The sequence below is a fragment of the Columba livia genome, chromosome Z, assembly GCF_036013475.1.
Source record: "Columba livia isolate bColLiv1 breed racing homer chromosome Z, bColLiv1.pat.W.v2, whole genome shotgun sequence".
NCBI classification, from domain to species: domain Eukaryota; kingdom Metazoa; phylum Chordata; class Aves; order Columbiformes; family Columbidae; genus Columba; species Columba livia.
The window spans coordinates 83280717-83295217 of NC_088642.1; the positions used below are offsets into that span (position 1 = coordinate 83280717).

At 35.2% G+C, this 14501-nt stretch overlaps 1 protein-coding gene across 4 annotated transcripts in view; it reads left to right on the forward strand.

The window, feature by feature from the left end:
- Positions 1–14501, forward strand: part of SLF1 (SMC5-SMC6 complex localization factor 1) — a 40334-nt gene that overhangs the window by 11871 nt on the left and 13962 nt on the right. For all 4 annotated transcript variants that reach the window (XM_065046960.1, XM_065046961.1, XM_065046959.1 and 1 more), the window contains exons 7-11: positions 486–539; positions 4341–4499; positions 5068–5234; positions 6640–6777; positions 7467–7632. In XM_065046960.1, coding sequence (XP_064903032.1) covers positions 486–539; positions 4341–4499; positions 5068–5234; positions 6640–6777; positions 7467–7632 — 684 coding nt within the window. The remainder of the gene's footprint in view (positions 1–485; positions 540–4340; positions 4500–5067; positions 5235–6639; positions 6778–7466; positions 7633–14501) is intronic.

A 14501-nucleotide genomic window follows, 5' to 3' on the forward strand; every position in this document is an offset into this window, starting at 1 on the left:
ATCCTAAAGACAATCTGCCCTAAAAGACACATATTAACAGTGTTATAACTCTAGGCCATAACTAATTACAGTAATAATAGTAATACGTTTTTGCACCCACTGACACATTATAGGTAACTTGCAAGAGGAACCCAAAGTTTGTATTTTGCAAACAGAAATACCAAAAGCAATGTTTTTAATGTGTTTAAGTGGACCAACTGTAGTAAAACTTTCTTTACTTAGCAACCACACGTACAAGAAGCAGCGAACAACAGGAAAAATGGAAATAAAAATTGCCCATATTATTTTCCTTCTAGGTCACTAATCCTCTATTTCACAATTTTGCCATCCAAACGTTAAAAAGATAAATATAAATAGATCAGTCTTTTGAATGTTTTTCATGAACTGTGTTTCATGAAAATTACCATTTGGGGGTTTTTATGCGGTATTTATTGAATATGCTTTTTGGTATCCAGTGTGCAGGTTGACTTTATCCTATTTTACAGGTTGTGAAGCACACGTTCTCTCAAAAAGACCAGCTGAATAAATGCAATCCAGAGGTAAGGTTTCTCACAAACAGGACATATTGCATATCTGGAATTTTATGATGAAGTTAGACAAACTTACTTCCAGTGGGAAATTAGCTATCAAAAAAAAAAACCCCAACATGTTGTCCAAAACTCTAATAAAATTATTGAAGAGTTAAAGAGCATAATTGGAATACTGTTGAATTTTGTTCATTCTTACCACACTTCCAGTACTGTCCCATTTATTGCTAAGAAATTATTTAATCCTGCTGCTTAAGATAACTTTACCTGTTGATTTTTAGAAAAAGCAAAGATGCCCTAACATGATTTAGAGCATCTTAAATTATTCAAGCACTGTATTTCTGCAGTAGCAATAAGGAGAACGTAAACGCAGCTTTTTGCAGCGCTCACGTGTTTTTTGCTAGCAGGGTCAGACTTTAACTAAAGGTAGTCTCTCTGTAGAAAGAATAGTTGTTTTTACAGCATAAGCTTTAAACATCATCCTGCAGGTTTCAGAGTGTGGTGAAGCACAGATGGCAAGTAGAATACATTATGTTTTCCTGTCCTGTTTTCATAATTACTTTACCTTATTATTTTTTTGTACTATTTAGTTAATTTCTCATTTTTAGTCCCATTAAGCCAACTATATGCCATGAATCAGGTACAAGCCAGCAACAGGTTTTGTTAAGTCTTTATATCTTAAATAAATACTTTAAAATTTTTCCCTTTTCCATCTATAATACTAAGAATAAATCTTTACATAATGTTGAAACATTACATCTTAATACTTAAAGAGCATTATACATAGTAGCTCTGAGCTACTGCACTTTATATGGTAACTTGTGTTGTTTAAAAGTTAAAATGGGAAGCACTTAAAGAATATCTGTTGGCTTCCTCTGTTACGTGGTAGCTGAAGATTTAGTGTCTCCATGAGCTGTGCTACATAAATAGTTACTTGATGTATAAATGACGTCCCAGTCTGTCAAAATGGGCTCTCAGGCTGCACAGAAATCTCTTTTCATCTGATTTGTTTCAATTAACACAACAAAGAAGAGAGGAGAAAAATGTTTTTAAAACATGAGCACTGAAAGGCCTTTGTTGTTGTCCAACAGTACCATGATGGGCAAAATGCTGTCTGAATTTCATTGAAATTTAGTATAATGTTTAGTTATTTTGTTTATGGGAAAAAATATATGTAAGCTGAAATCGTTATTCTGTACTTTTAATAATAATACCATTTTTTGTTTAGAAATTTTAAGCATAATTCTAATACTTTTGTCATGCATGACCTACAACTTCATTGCTTTGGGGAATATCCGTTGCTGGCCTTTGTATCCGATATGGGACTTCTATAGGCAATTTAAACATGGCTTTTAAAAACACCTCAAATAAACATTTCCAGTAATACTGGTGAAGTAAAATGAAACCTAGAAACTTAATTCAGCAGATTAGAACTATATACTGTATTCAGTCGTCTCAGTTTGTGTCTGCGAGGAAGGCTTAACTCAGCTAGGTGTCCTGTTGTCTGTCATCTTCCCTAAAATATTTATTTCTGTTTTGTCAGCTCCTTTTCCATATTTTGCTGTATAAAAACACAACTTATTGTCTGTGTACCTTCGTTTTCCATTTTTTTCTGCTCAAAGTTTTTATGGTTGTACCAGCAGCGCTTCACAAGAAACTGCTAGTTCTCATCAGCTAGAATTTGAGACAATGCAGCTTATTGAATATTGAGACACTACAGAAGTTGTCTCATGGTACGCAAGTTGTTCTTCACCTCAGTTTTCTATCATCCTTCCTTACCCCTTCCAAATATGGTGAAAAGCAGTTTTTCACTTCTCTGTTATTGTGAGCGTAATGCAAAATGCCTCATGCTCTCCCAAAACACCCTTTTTTTCCAGTGGACTTTCTAAATAACGCATCCACGGCACCATTTCTTCTAGTACCAGAGTTTTCAAGAGGTAAAACTTAAAATCACAGCATAAAAATACGGATGCTGGTGCAGTCACCAGATGAGGGCCAGTAGTAATGTGCTTGTACATGCACAATACACTGAATCATCTTCACACATCTTAAATCCAGGTGGCAGAGAAGTTGTTCTTTGACTGCCATTAAATGCTTTACGATGTTCTCTAGATGTGCTGTTTGCATACAATTAACATTACAGAAGTCTGAATGCAACCATCATTTCCAAAGGAAATAACGTAAAGGTTTTATTAGTAAATGTATGAATGAGAAAATTGAAATAAAGGTGAATTGCAAGTGCCAGATGCCCCAAGACTTGATTAAAAAAAAAAAAATGTCTGAATGAACATTTTTATTTATTGTTAATATAACAACAGGAGACATTAGGAATCTGAGAAATGAAACATTTGCGGAGAAACTAAAGATCTGATGCTAAGGTGAAGCTCATTCCTTGAGTCTTTATCTGTGATTTAAGGATGACTATCGCTTCTTTCAGAAGTTTTTTGAAGTTTGACCTGAGCTTATAACGATTTAATTTGTTACTGAAACATTTTTGGAAACTATCTTGCTAATAGCAGTGTTCTCTGCCAACCTCTAAACCACAGTTGGACTCATAGTGTGTATTAATTTAAATTTTAAACTAACCTTAAAACAATTGGTAGGATGTCTCGAGTGGCTTTATCTAATGTACATTAGGAGGCAGGTATTTTTGGCAGATACCGTAAAGTCTACAGGTTGTTAGAGACTGAAGTAATAATAAATTTATGTAAAAGTTCAATTCCCAGCAGTCCAATCAGTGATCATCCTGACTCTGCTTCTCTCAGTTGTGACTCCCTATCCCAGTTTCTTTGAATTTACCAGAGCCTCGGGCTGTGTCATCAAATGAAATAGCTGGATTTCAAAACAGAAGTTACCAGGCAGAGAGAAGTCGTGCTTCAATTAGCATCGTGTTTGCAACTGGTTTGCGCTTCTTAGCTTTGCCTTGAACCTGGGCTGGAGGAAAGACGTAAATAGCAGCACAGCCGAGATCTTCAATAGCTCTTCTTTCATGTCCTTTGGTGGTGGAAGTAAAGATTCGGAGAGCTGAGAGTACAGACAATAACAGGGAAATTGCACGGCAGATACAGCGTTTCATGGAAGCCATTAGATCCTTCTGGGTCCTCTGAAAGCCTGAGAAGTTAAGCGTTTTGCTGTCACGAGTGGCAGAGAATAAGAAGGAAGCCCCGTGCAATTAAGATGATCTTCAGAGCTTTAAAATCCACTGGGATCAATACCTGTGCTATCTGTAGCATTAGCCGCGTCCCTGACATGCTATGTGGGAATAGGAGAACCAGGGAGATAAAACAGTTACATGGTTTATGGTTTTATAATGTGTGCTCATAAATGGTGTATTTAATGATTTTACATTTTCCTCAATATTTTATTTTTAGCTGTTTGGTGGTACTAATTACATTACTGCTTCAGTCACGTGCTGTGGGATGTACTCTGCACTTCTGGAAATATTAGCAATCCTTTGTGTGCCTTTCCAGAATAAATTATAGACAAGTTATTGACTCTGTGAATTGTAATTTGTTTTTTGAAGGGTAGGTGTATGCATCTCTTCTAAGAAGAGAAGCACATTCTAAACCTACTGTCTTTTCAATGAAAGCCCTGTTTAGTAAGAGTAAAGCCCTTTCTAGACAACAGCAGCTTGGGTCAGGCAATAAGTAACATTTCTTGTGTAGTTTGTAATGTAGTTAGTAATCTTCTCCCTGTTTTACTATATCGGCAACATTTTACTTAGAGATTTTCTGGTAGCTGTAGTAAGGTTTTGTTTGTTTGTTTGTTTTTAATTAAGCTATTCATTTATTTATAAATATATTTCATTCCTAGGTTAAAAATACTTACCTGTCCAGACGCGCATGGCATATGCTTGAAGGATTTGTGGAAGAGTATTTATTTGCTGATGTAATCACAGAACTTGCTGCTGGACAGCAGTACTCGACCCCTCCTGTGCAACTTCTTCACTCTCTTCTGGAATATCTCCTATTGGTGAGAGATGAAGACTAAAGTATTATAAATATTAAATCAGGGAACGGGAGTATTATGATCTTTGCTTCTGGAATTGTACTTAGTGGGGTTTTTTAGTGATGTATTCACCTTTCACTTTGTATCCATCAACGTGTTTGTGTTAAAAAGGAAAGAATTTAATACCTAAGGAATTTCTAAAATTATTTATTTACTAGCCATATGAACATAGTGTTCTAAATATTGTGGAAAAATTAGTGAGGTTTTTTTTTATTCCTTTTAGAAACAGCACTTGTGTGACTTTTTTTAATCTGGTAGGCCACAGATGAAGAGGTCAACTGAGAAGGTTTGTTCTATGCAGTGATACGTTCAGCTGGAATATCACACTAGAGCAAGCTCTCCTTGTTTCCTTCTTTTTTTTTTTTGTAAGATCTCAGTTTTGCTGCTTGTATTTATGCATTAAATTGTATGTTACTTCACCAATTAAATTTGGTAATTTGAGATTGTAAGGGATAAAAAAATCTGTGACCTCCTAGTGCTTATGGATCTCTGGCCAGCATGTAGCCATTATTATTTTCTCATTTTGTTACAGGGAAATCCTGATGCAGTATTTTATGCTAAAATTCATGACATTTTGTACCTCGTTCTCCAACATGATCCTCCCTGGAAGTCCCCATCTATGTTAAATTATTATTTGGATCTTCTTCAGTGTCCTGTCTGTAAGGCAGGCACATGGTCCTTGATAGACATGCTTGTAAGGTACGAAGATTTAATGACATTTTGAATGCAATAGTTGTTATCTTCATACTCAGGGACAGGGGAGGGGGATTGGAATTCAATTGCGTCAAAGTCACGTTCTCACCAGAACAAGTAAAGTGTACCTGAAGGTCTTCAATTGTAACTGAGATTCGGACCTTTCACTTTATGTTTCAATAAGTGTTAGCTCACAGCCAGAGGGTCTTTTTGGAAAGGAAGAAGTATGTATATTTTCTTGTCCTCGTCCCTCTTTTAAAAATTATTTATTTGATTTGTTTTTCTACGCTTTTTACATATTAGAATAAACTGTGTACTGTTGCAGTGTTGGTGTATATATAAAAATATACGTACACACACATATAAAGTAAATTCCAGTCCTATCTTAACAAGCATGAAGCTTCGTGTTGTATTTTGATTTTAATCATAAACTTTAATATCTTGTTCAGGAAGTCTTATATCCTGTACATCTATATCCTGTATATATCCATCTATATCCTGGTTATATCCTGTACGTCTATGAATACAAGGCTTGGTATATAGGTTCTGTTTGGGTAGTTAGTGATTGTTTTGTAATTTACATCAATAGAGATGAATTCTTCCATTCATTTGGGAGAGAAACTACGTCTTTTTACACCTGTTAAGTTACCTGTAACTAGCATCTAAACACTTTGGTACAACCATGATCACAGATATATGAATGTGTAGGATTGTAAGCATGTCTATAGTACTTGAATCACTGTCACTGGACACTTAATAGTTTTTATTAGGAACATGTCACGTGGAGTGGAAGAGAATTTATCTTTTAGATAAAGTATTTTATCTCTTAGTACTTACTGTCATAAAGTGAATACTGCAACAGTTGTATATCTGGTGGGGTTGTTTGTACCTGTTCTTTCTAATACTCGCAATTCTCACCAAAAAAAAGTGTTTGTACTTTACTTGAAAATTATCTCCATGTTAGACAATCCTTAGATTTGTTCACAAACTCTAGTCCTGTAAAATAGTTTTGGTGAACTGTTATCTGAACTAAGGTTTGTAGGATGTTATGATGTCTACAAAATATTACAAGACTGCCTTGTAATTAAAGGATTTTTAATAAGTTCTATTAAATTCAGTAACTGTGCAGTACCTCAAGTAGAGACAGAAAAAATGAATACTGGTAAATTATTTAGTTTGGGTTATAATACAAAATCTTAATCTACAATACAAAGCCCCAGTCACAAACGTGTTAATTTTACTTGGAAAATACAGTTTTAAGACCAGAAAGTTAGGCTTTAAAGTAATGAGTGTTGCTGGGGAGCAAGGTACTTCCTTGTCAAAATGGCCAAAGTCAAAACTGACTGTTTTGCCAGTAGATCAGGCTGTGATTTCTGTCATACAGATGGATTTTTTTATGTTTATTTTTCAGATCTTGCCTTTATTGCAAAACCATTTGTCATGCAGTTACAGTCTCAGGGAGAGAAGATGAACAGAGGACAGTTCACAAAACATTACTGAAGTTTTATTTTGATTTAGTAAAAGCTGAAGTAGAGTTTCTGACAAAAAGGTGGGGTTTATTGGATAATACTTTCTCATTACCTTTTTTACCATTTCACATTTCTGTATTTACAGCAGGTTGTATTGCGATTTTTCTCTGCCTCTAATAAGATACTGTTCTACAGAGATGCAGTTGTTTAGCCTTCCTTTTATATTTCCCAGTTCTTAGTTTATTGTAATTTGTATTGTTGTTTTCTTTTTCTAATGGTGTTCTAAGGCCTCTAACTTTTCACAACCTATTATTCCACTATATTACAAGTTTCAGTAAGCATTTAATTTTGTTAATGAAGTTGTATTTTTTAGCTTTGCAATGCTTCAGTATCCTTTAAGGTAAACTAGCAGCATTTTGAACATACTGATTTTTTTTTTTTAAATTCAATTAACTTTTCTCTTTTGCTATGGAGACAATTATCTCAGTTTATGAAGTATAAAAGCTGTCTTGGTTTTGTTCTGCCTTTATATTGTAAAGGCAGCCTTTACTCTATGTAGCATTAGCACAATATTGTAATTCCTTCAGTGTGACTCTAATAGTCATCATTATTTTACTTATTATTCACCAGAAATTGTGTCTGATCTTTCCATACTTAAAAAATTGCCAAACCTTTGTGTGTTTTGACAGAAGACAAGGTTTCTGTCTGGTAACTATAGTAATCAAAGTGGCATAAAGATTTAGGTTTTTTTACTTTCTTATTTTTACAGTTTGGTTGAAGGGACCAATTCACAGCATCAGCAAGTCATGCCACAGACAGTTCTTCTGAAGACCTTTTGGCTGGGAAGTGACACCTCGGTGCTTTTTACCAAACAGATAAATATTCTAGCAGATTGGGTCATATTTTCCCATCGAGAATTGAACAGAAAAAATGATGTGAGTATGAATTTTACACTTCAAAATAACGAAGACCGACATATATATATATATATTTTTTTAAAGGCATTCCTTTGTTCATTCCTTTGTGAGGAATTATATGTAAGTATCACAGCTGCTTGTTATAGCTGTCTTTTGTTGTGAAGCATGCTGGTTTTTGCTCTACTAAAGGAAATGAATTGATCCATAAGATTCTCATATTGATCTGCAGAGAAGAAACGAGTCATGAGTAGCTTGTTGGCTACATTCGGATGTTCATATGCCCTTACCAGCAGGTATTACCGTAGTCATTAGGGACACTAGCTTAACACATCCTGTCAAACAATAAGGTGTAATGAAAGAAGTTATTATCTTATTTTACAGTCATTGTATCCAGGAAATGTTGGAAGGTGAAAGTGAACAAAACCAATAGTTTTTTGCTGTTTTTCAACAGATACGCATTATTTTATTTTAATAAATGCCCCAGTTTTCTTCCCAAGTCCTTTATTTTCGTTTGGTATCTTCCCTAGGCCTTTTCATAAAAATGGAATTGAAGGCAACTTAATTGCTGTTCTGTGACCTGCTGACCAGCAGGACATTGACCTGAAAGATACTGAGTGTCCTCTATACCTCCTCTTTCTTTTCAGAAGGTAGAGGCCTTGTAAAGCATCTTTGACTTCTAGATTCTCACATAAAATACAAACTTACTGCTGTCTCTGCATTCTCTTTTAAATTATTGTGAAAGCACGGTATAAATAGGTACTTCATTCACTTTTTCAATACAATAACAGAACAACAATAGAAAATCAGGTATTCCAGAGGAAAAAAAGCACTTTCAATATAATACCTCGTAATTCTTCATTATGTTAAGAAAGCAGAAAGATTAAACATAATGAGAGCTTCACTCATCTTACCTAACCAGACCTCCTACCTTTTTTGAGGGCTATCAAAGCGAGACATTCTGATAGAGTGCTGCCTTTTATCCTTGGTCAAGATATTTAAAAAGTGCCTAAATTTAGACTTCTATACCCATATTTGTATTTAAACAACCTACCTTTTCAAAGGTACTGAGCACCAAGCAGGCTTGCATTCAGTTGGTGTCAGTGGCCATTCTGTTTCTTTGGAAAATGAAACTGCTTTCATATGTTTCCTGGTGTTGAATCTGCAGTTTAAGCATAGGCATCGTTTTCTTTATTTTCTGTTATGCCGCCTTTTTTAAGTTCCAGCGCTGTAAGCTGAACCTTTTTCATAACCTGTTCTTTGCAGAAGGAGAATAATTACTTATGTCAGGCAGACTGTGGTACGTATATGAAAAATAAAAGAGAGAATAAAGTACAACATAAAACAGAGACCTACCTCTTGTTTAGATTCTATTTTCTTTATATACATATATGTAAGAATTGTACTTTCAGCACAAAACCCAGATGCCTATTGCTTTCCCACTTTGATCTATGCATTGTAATGTACAATATCCCTGCAGATATGAATTCTAGCCTTAAAAAGCAGCTTGTTGCCTCACAATATCTGCAGTGTTGTATGTTATTTCTTACAGCCCTATTCTTTAACTTCCTATTTATATGTGGCTTTTTTTTTTCCCTTTTGCATTTTTTGGGAAAAATAAACTCTAAAACAAAATACCATATTTTTACATTCAAAACTTGTCATTATCCCTTTCTGCACTCTCACTTTTGTTATACTAAAACTTGATATGCTGATTTTTCCATATATTCAGAGACTCCATTTAAAATTCCATGACACAGTTGAAAAGGTCATTCACAAAGCCAGAGGAGCAGATCCTCCCCAGCTATGCAGGCAGATCCGTGTTTTCTCCTTCTTTTTTTTATTATTTTAGAGATACATAAATAAAACCTCAGTATTTCCATGTCATTAAGTATGGCGTATTATGTGCAAATTTTTCCTTCCTGTCTTCAGTTTAATGGTGTGAGTCATTGTTACTGGTTTTGGTTCTTGAAAGCTGTTTGCTTAAGAGGCAACGCATTAGGAAGAAGCACATTTGGCCATTCAGAAACCTTAAATGAAAGGAATGACTATGGATATTCTTAATATCTGCATGGGCATAGAATTAGGTTTTCTCTAGTAGCGTGCAGAGAAGTGACCGTGTTTTCCATCTTATACAAGCGTGTTAGCTCATGGGAAGAAACAAACGTGCCAGCTGTGATATACCAAACTTCTATTTAGTTCTCCGGTGAAAATATCTGTAAATAAAACCAGATTTTTTTCTTTCTTTTTTTTTGAGCATGTCTAACATTCTTTTTAAGTGGTCAAAGTGGGCACATTTTTTTTGTTAGCTTTTTAGAATCAGATTATACTTTTTGTGATTCAGAGAGATTCCAACAGATCAGCACTAGCAGGAAAATATCCGTGTATTTTTCCTCTCTTCTAGTGCTGATTTGTTGCAAAATTATGTTTATATATATGTGTGTGTGTAAACATATATGTGTGTATTTGTGTGCATGTAAAAAGAGCAATCCAGAAATAGCTACAGCATTCAAAGTGAGAAAATCCATGCTGAAATTATGAGTTACTGGTTTCCTTGTCTTACATACTCTGAAGGTATTCCGTTTTTCAGGCCTGCTATAACCTACATTATAAAAAACAATGAAGTGTGGTAAAGACCTAAGTTACATATATGAGTGCATTTCCTTTGTTGTGTTAGGTAGAATTTACTTTATCTTAAAAGCATAAGAATAAAATTAGTGGCAGGAAATTGAATGCCTTTATTCATCACTGTATTAATCTACTGGGACAACTTGGTGGAATAAAACTGATACACGACCCTTGTAGTTAAACGTGCACTGCCAAGGAACATAAAGTTTTTCCATCACTTGGGATCTTCAAATCGGTATTGAATATCATCTTAATATAAATAAAATGTATTATTTATTATTTAAATAGGTTTGATGCAGAAAGTCCCATTCAAGGCTCCTTGAATCAAAGTTGTTAATTCAGTTTCAGAGTTTACAAAGGAATGTATGTGTTGCTTATAACACTTGGAGTAGCGCTGAGCTGTTGCATAGCTTTTCACGGTGTCGCAAATGGTATCAGAAATGCTTTTCATCCATTATACTGCTGTTTGAGTTTCTTTAAAACTCCCAACGAAGGACTGAAAAAAAAGCATTTGATGTATTTTTTAGTTTCATCATCTTGCATATTTCTAATTGTTTTCTTTCATCTATCAGGTATTGTTACCTGCTATACATTTGTGTGGTGTAAATTTGTAGAACTACATGTCTTTCTGGTCTATCTGTCGCTTCCAACAGCTTTTTTGGAAGTGTGTTTTAGGCATAACCCTAAAAACATTTACACCCTATGAAAAAGATCTCTAAATAACAACTCAAAAATAACTCTATAATCCAAGGTAAAGAAGTTGAAATGAATTTTCCTATGACTTTAAAGCTTTCCTATAAGAACTCTTATGTGTACTAAAACACACTGTGAAATTTCTGCCACTGTAGTGCTCTACTTGGCTTGGCAGAGCATTAAATGGAACACTGATGTAGGAATTGCGTTTGCTAAGCTGGCGAACATCAGTTGTACGGATGTGGCCTTTGGATGCCAACACGGTCAACAGCCTCTTCCCACATTAGTGCTTTTCTTGGTGAGAAAGCTTTGATTCTCACAGTAAGAACAAGGAAGAGAGTTTTTTGGAAAAAAATAAAAGGTTTAATTGGATCTTACTTAGTTTGCTGTGTGCGGTGAGTCGGTTGGGCCATGGTGGCAGGTGAGTCCCACGCAGCCACTTGCTCACTTGCCCCACAGTGCGATGGGGGAGACAATGGGAAGGGCAAAAACTAGAAAACACATGGGTTGAGATAGAGTTCACTAAGGGAAGCAAAGCTCTATGTGCAAGCAAAGCAAACCAAGGGATTCATTCTGTCCTTCCCACGGGCAGGCGGGTGTCCAGCCCCTTTCTGGAGAATGGTGTCACTGTTAGGTGGTAATGCAATGTCATAACCCCAAACATCTCCCCATTCCTTCTCCTTTCCCCAGATTTTATTGATGAGCACAACACGGATGTGGTTTGGAGTGCCCCTCTGGTCATTCTGCACCACCTGCGTGCCCCCCAGATCCTTACACACCCCCAGATATTGGCACTGAGCCAAGCGCTGCTCAACATTAGCTAAAAAATATTAAAATAAATAAATAGAAAATTAAAGTAGTTGTGTTATCAACACTGTTTCAGGCACAAATTCAAAAACAGAACACCGGCTGCTATGAAGAAAGGTAACTCCATCCCAGGCAGACGCAGTACACTTGGGTTTATAAGGAAGAAGAATACTGCAGTTCTATTAAGAATCGTTTCAGCACGATTTGAAATAGTACATTTCGTAGTAGTACATTATTTTTAATTTTAAAAATACATTATTTATGGGAAGGAGGTTTATAACACACCTCCAAATCTCACGTTCTTGTTTACAAATTTTTAAAGAAATAAACTATTAAATCAGGTTGGAGTTGGATTAAAGATTTAAGTAGTTAATAACAGAACCAAAATCAGTGGTTTCTGAGTCTTCTCAATTTTTGTTAATTGAAGGCTCGTGTACGCATAATGGGTAGTCACACCACTATCTAGATGGCAATGTAAACAAAACCCTCTCATTTCAGTGTGGTTTTACGTAATCCAAAATTGCATTTGTTAATAAAATAACAATTCGTGTAATTTATATGGGTAACTTGTTATTTCATATCCAGGAATAGAAGTTTCCTTACAGTGTTCTGAATATTGCTTTTATATGTCTACAAAAAAAACAGGTGGCTCCTGTGTATTAATTTCTTCACTGATTAATTTACAGAGATCACTTAGTTTTGTAAGATTTTATTCTTACATTCTGAATATATTGTTGCTTAAACTTTTATTATTTTTAATTTGTTGATATTTTTCACTTTATGTTAGTTTGGTAAAGGAAAATATCTTCTAAACTTCAGAAAAACTTCAGCTTTAAATCAGCAGTAGAGCTGTATAAAGCAGTGAAAGAGACCTTTCATTTGAAGATTTAGCCTCTTGAGTTTGATAGCAGAAGCTGTTTATGTGCACAGTGATGTTTTGTTGTTCACAGTAGCAATTCCCATTTTCCATGGTAATGCTGCTTTTTTATTTTTTAATATTGCGTGTGTTTTCATTACTATGCTTGTATTGTTTTGTGGTTGAAAATGAAAATATTTTTAAGGTGTTAATATTTAAATATTTTTAGAACAGATGATATTTTCAGTAAATTGGAGCATTTCCCCCTCATCTGTAGCATTGAACTATTTATTTCAGAATGTTAAGGAGAAGCTCTTGGTTTGTACTACCGTTGTTTTACCAAAATGCCAACCAAGCCTACACCAGTTGGCAGTATCTGGTTTGTTTTGTCAGTGTGCAGAGATACTCAGCTGAGCAAATGTAGTTGCAACTACTGTATCAGGCATATTTAAGATCTGACTGCAAAACATTATTAATACTTATTAAGAGTCGTTATTTCAATCTGCTGCCTCAAGGTCAGCTTCCACTCCCCACCCCTTTCCTTTGAAAATTCCTTCATAGATGAAGTAATACAAGCTTATGATTTAGAAACGAGAAAAAGAATGTAAATACTTGTGCTTTACACCTCCATCTACCCCAGATTACATTTATATGTCCTTGATCCTGTCATTTACCTCCATTAAAGTTATGCTTATTTGCTGCATTTGTGTAACTTATCTCCTGCAAAGAACTATAGATAGAATTAAGTTATTCACCCAGTATTTGGCTTTGGGGCCCAATGATAAAAGAGCTATGCATACTTAAGGGAAATTTAAATGCATTTCAGATGTTTTAAATTAGTTCCTCAGTTTCTGCTCCTGAATCTTCAAAAGGTAGGGAGTAGCGCAGTTTTTAAAATATTTTAATTTTAATTGACATGTCATAGAAACGATTTCAAGTTGGTTTTTTTTTATTATGAGATCCCACAGTTCATCTACGATGAAGGATTATGAGGCAAACCAGAGCAGGTAGAGGTCAGCAGAGTAAGAGGAAGCGAGGATGGAAGTGATCTCGGATATCACGTTCCTAACAGATTTTCCCTTGCTGGTTCATAAACCCTTCAGTGATGGAGACTCTACAGCCTCCCAACACAGTATTTATTTGTAGTTGAGTTTATTCCTTTTCTCCTGAATGACAAGTTGGTTAACTGTAGGGACAGTATTTATGTAGGTTTTCGACAACTTACTTTGAAATCTTTTTATAATAAGTCTAATCTGTGCCACAGTCTCTGTTGCTCTTATGTATGTCTGTTTGATTTATTGATGAAGCTCAAACTGTTTCAGTCTTTGGTGCTTTCCAGCTCCTGACGGAATCCTATTAAGTTATTTTAAACCAACCTTGAATGTATCTTGTTCTCAAAGGAGTATTGGACAAACCATTGACTGTGGTGTGATAGCACAACAAAAGACAGAAAAGTTTTGCTTCCTTTGGGTAAATCTTCAAAATCTCAAGCTGACAAATGAGTATTCAGTTCAATTTCCCTCTTACCCAAAATTGTCCGTTTTGAAGGACTCATTCTCTTTCAGTATCACCTGGTGCTCTGGTGTAACAGTGATGCTTGGGTCATTGGGCAAATGAATGTCGTGTGTTCCTGTGGTGGTACATGTATTCTTCCAATTTGCACTTTCAAAGCTGACATAGAAATGCTGAATTTTCTGTGGTTGTAGTGGTCAAAGGAATAACTTCTTTCAGAATCATTACATAAAATATTTCTCCATGGCACAGAAAGGTGTTTTAAGTAGACAGATCTGACTTTGTTTGGCACAGACTAACTCAGACACTAGCAGCAGTGCTTTACTCAACCAAAACTGATGAAGTGAATGAAAAAACGGATGAAAAAACGTTTGTCTGTCTCATGGTATTTCCT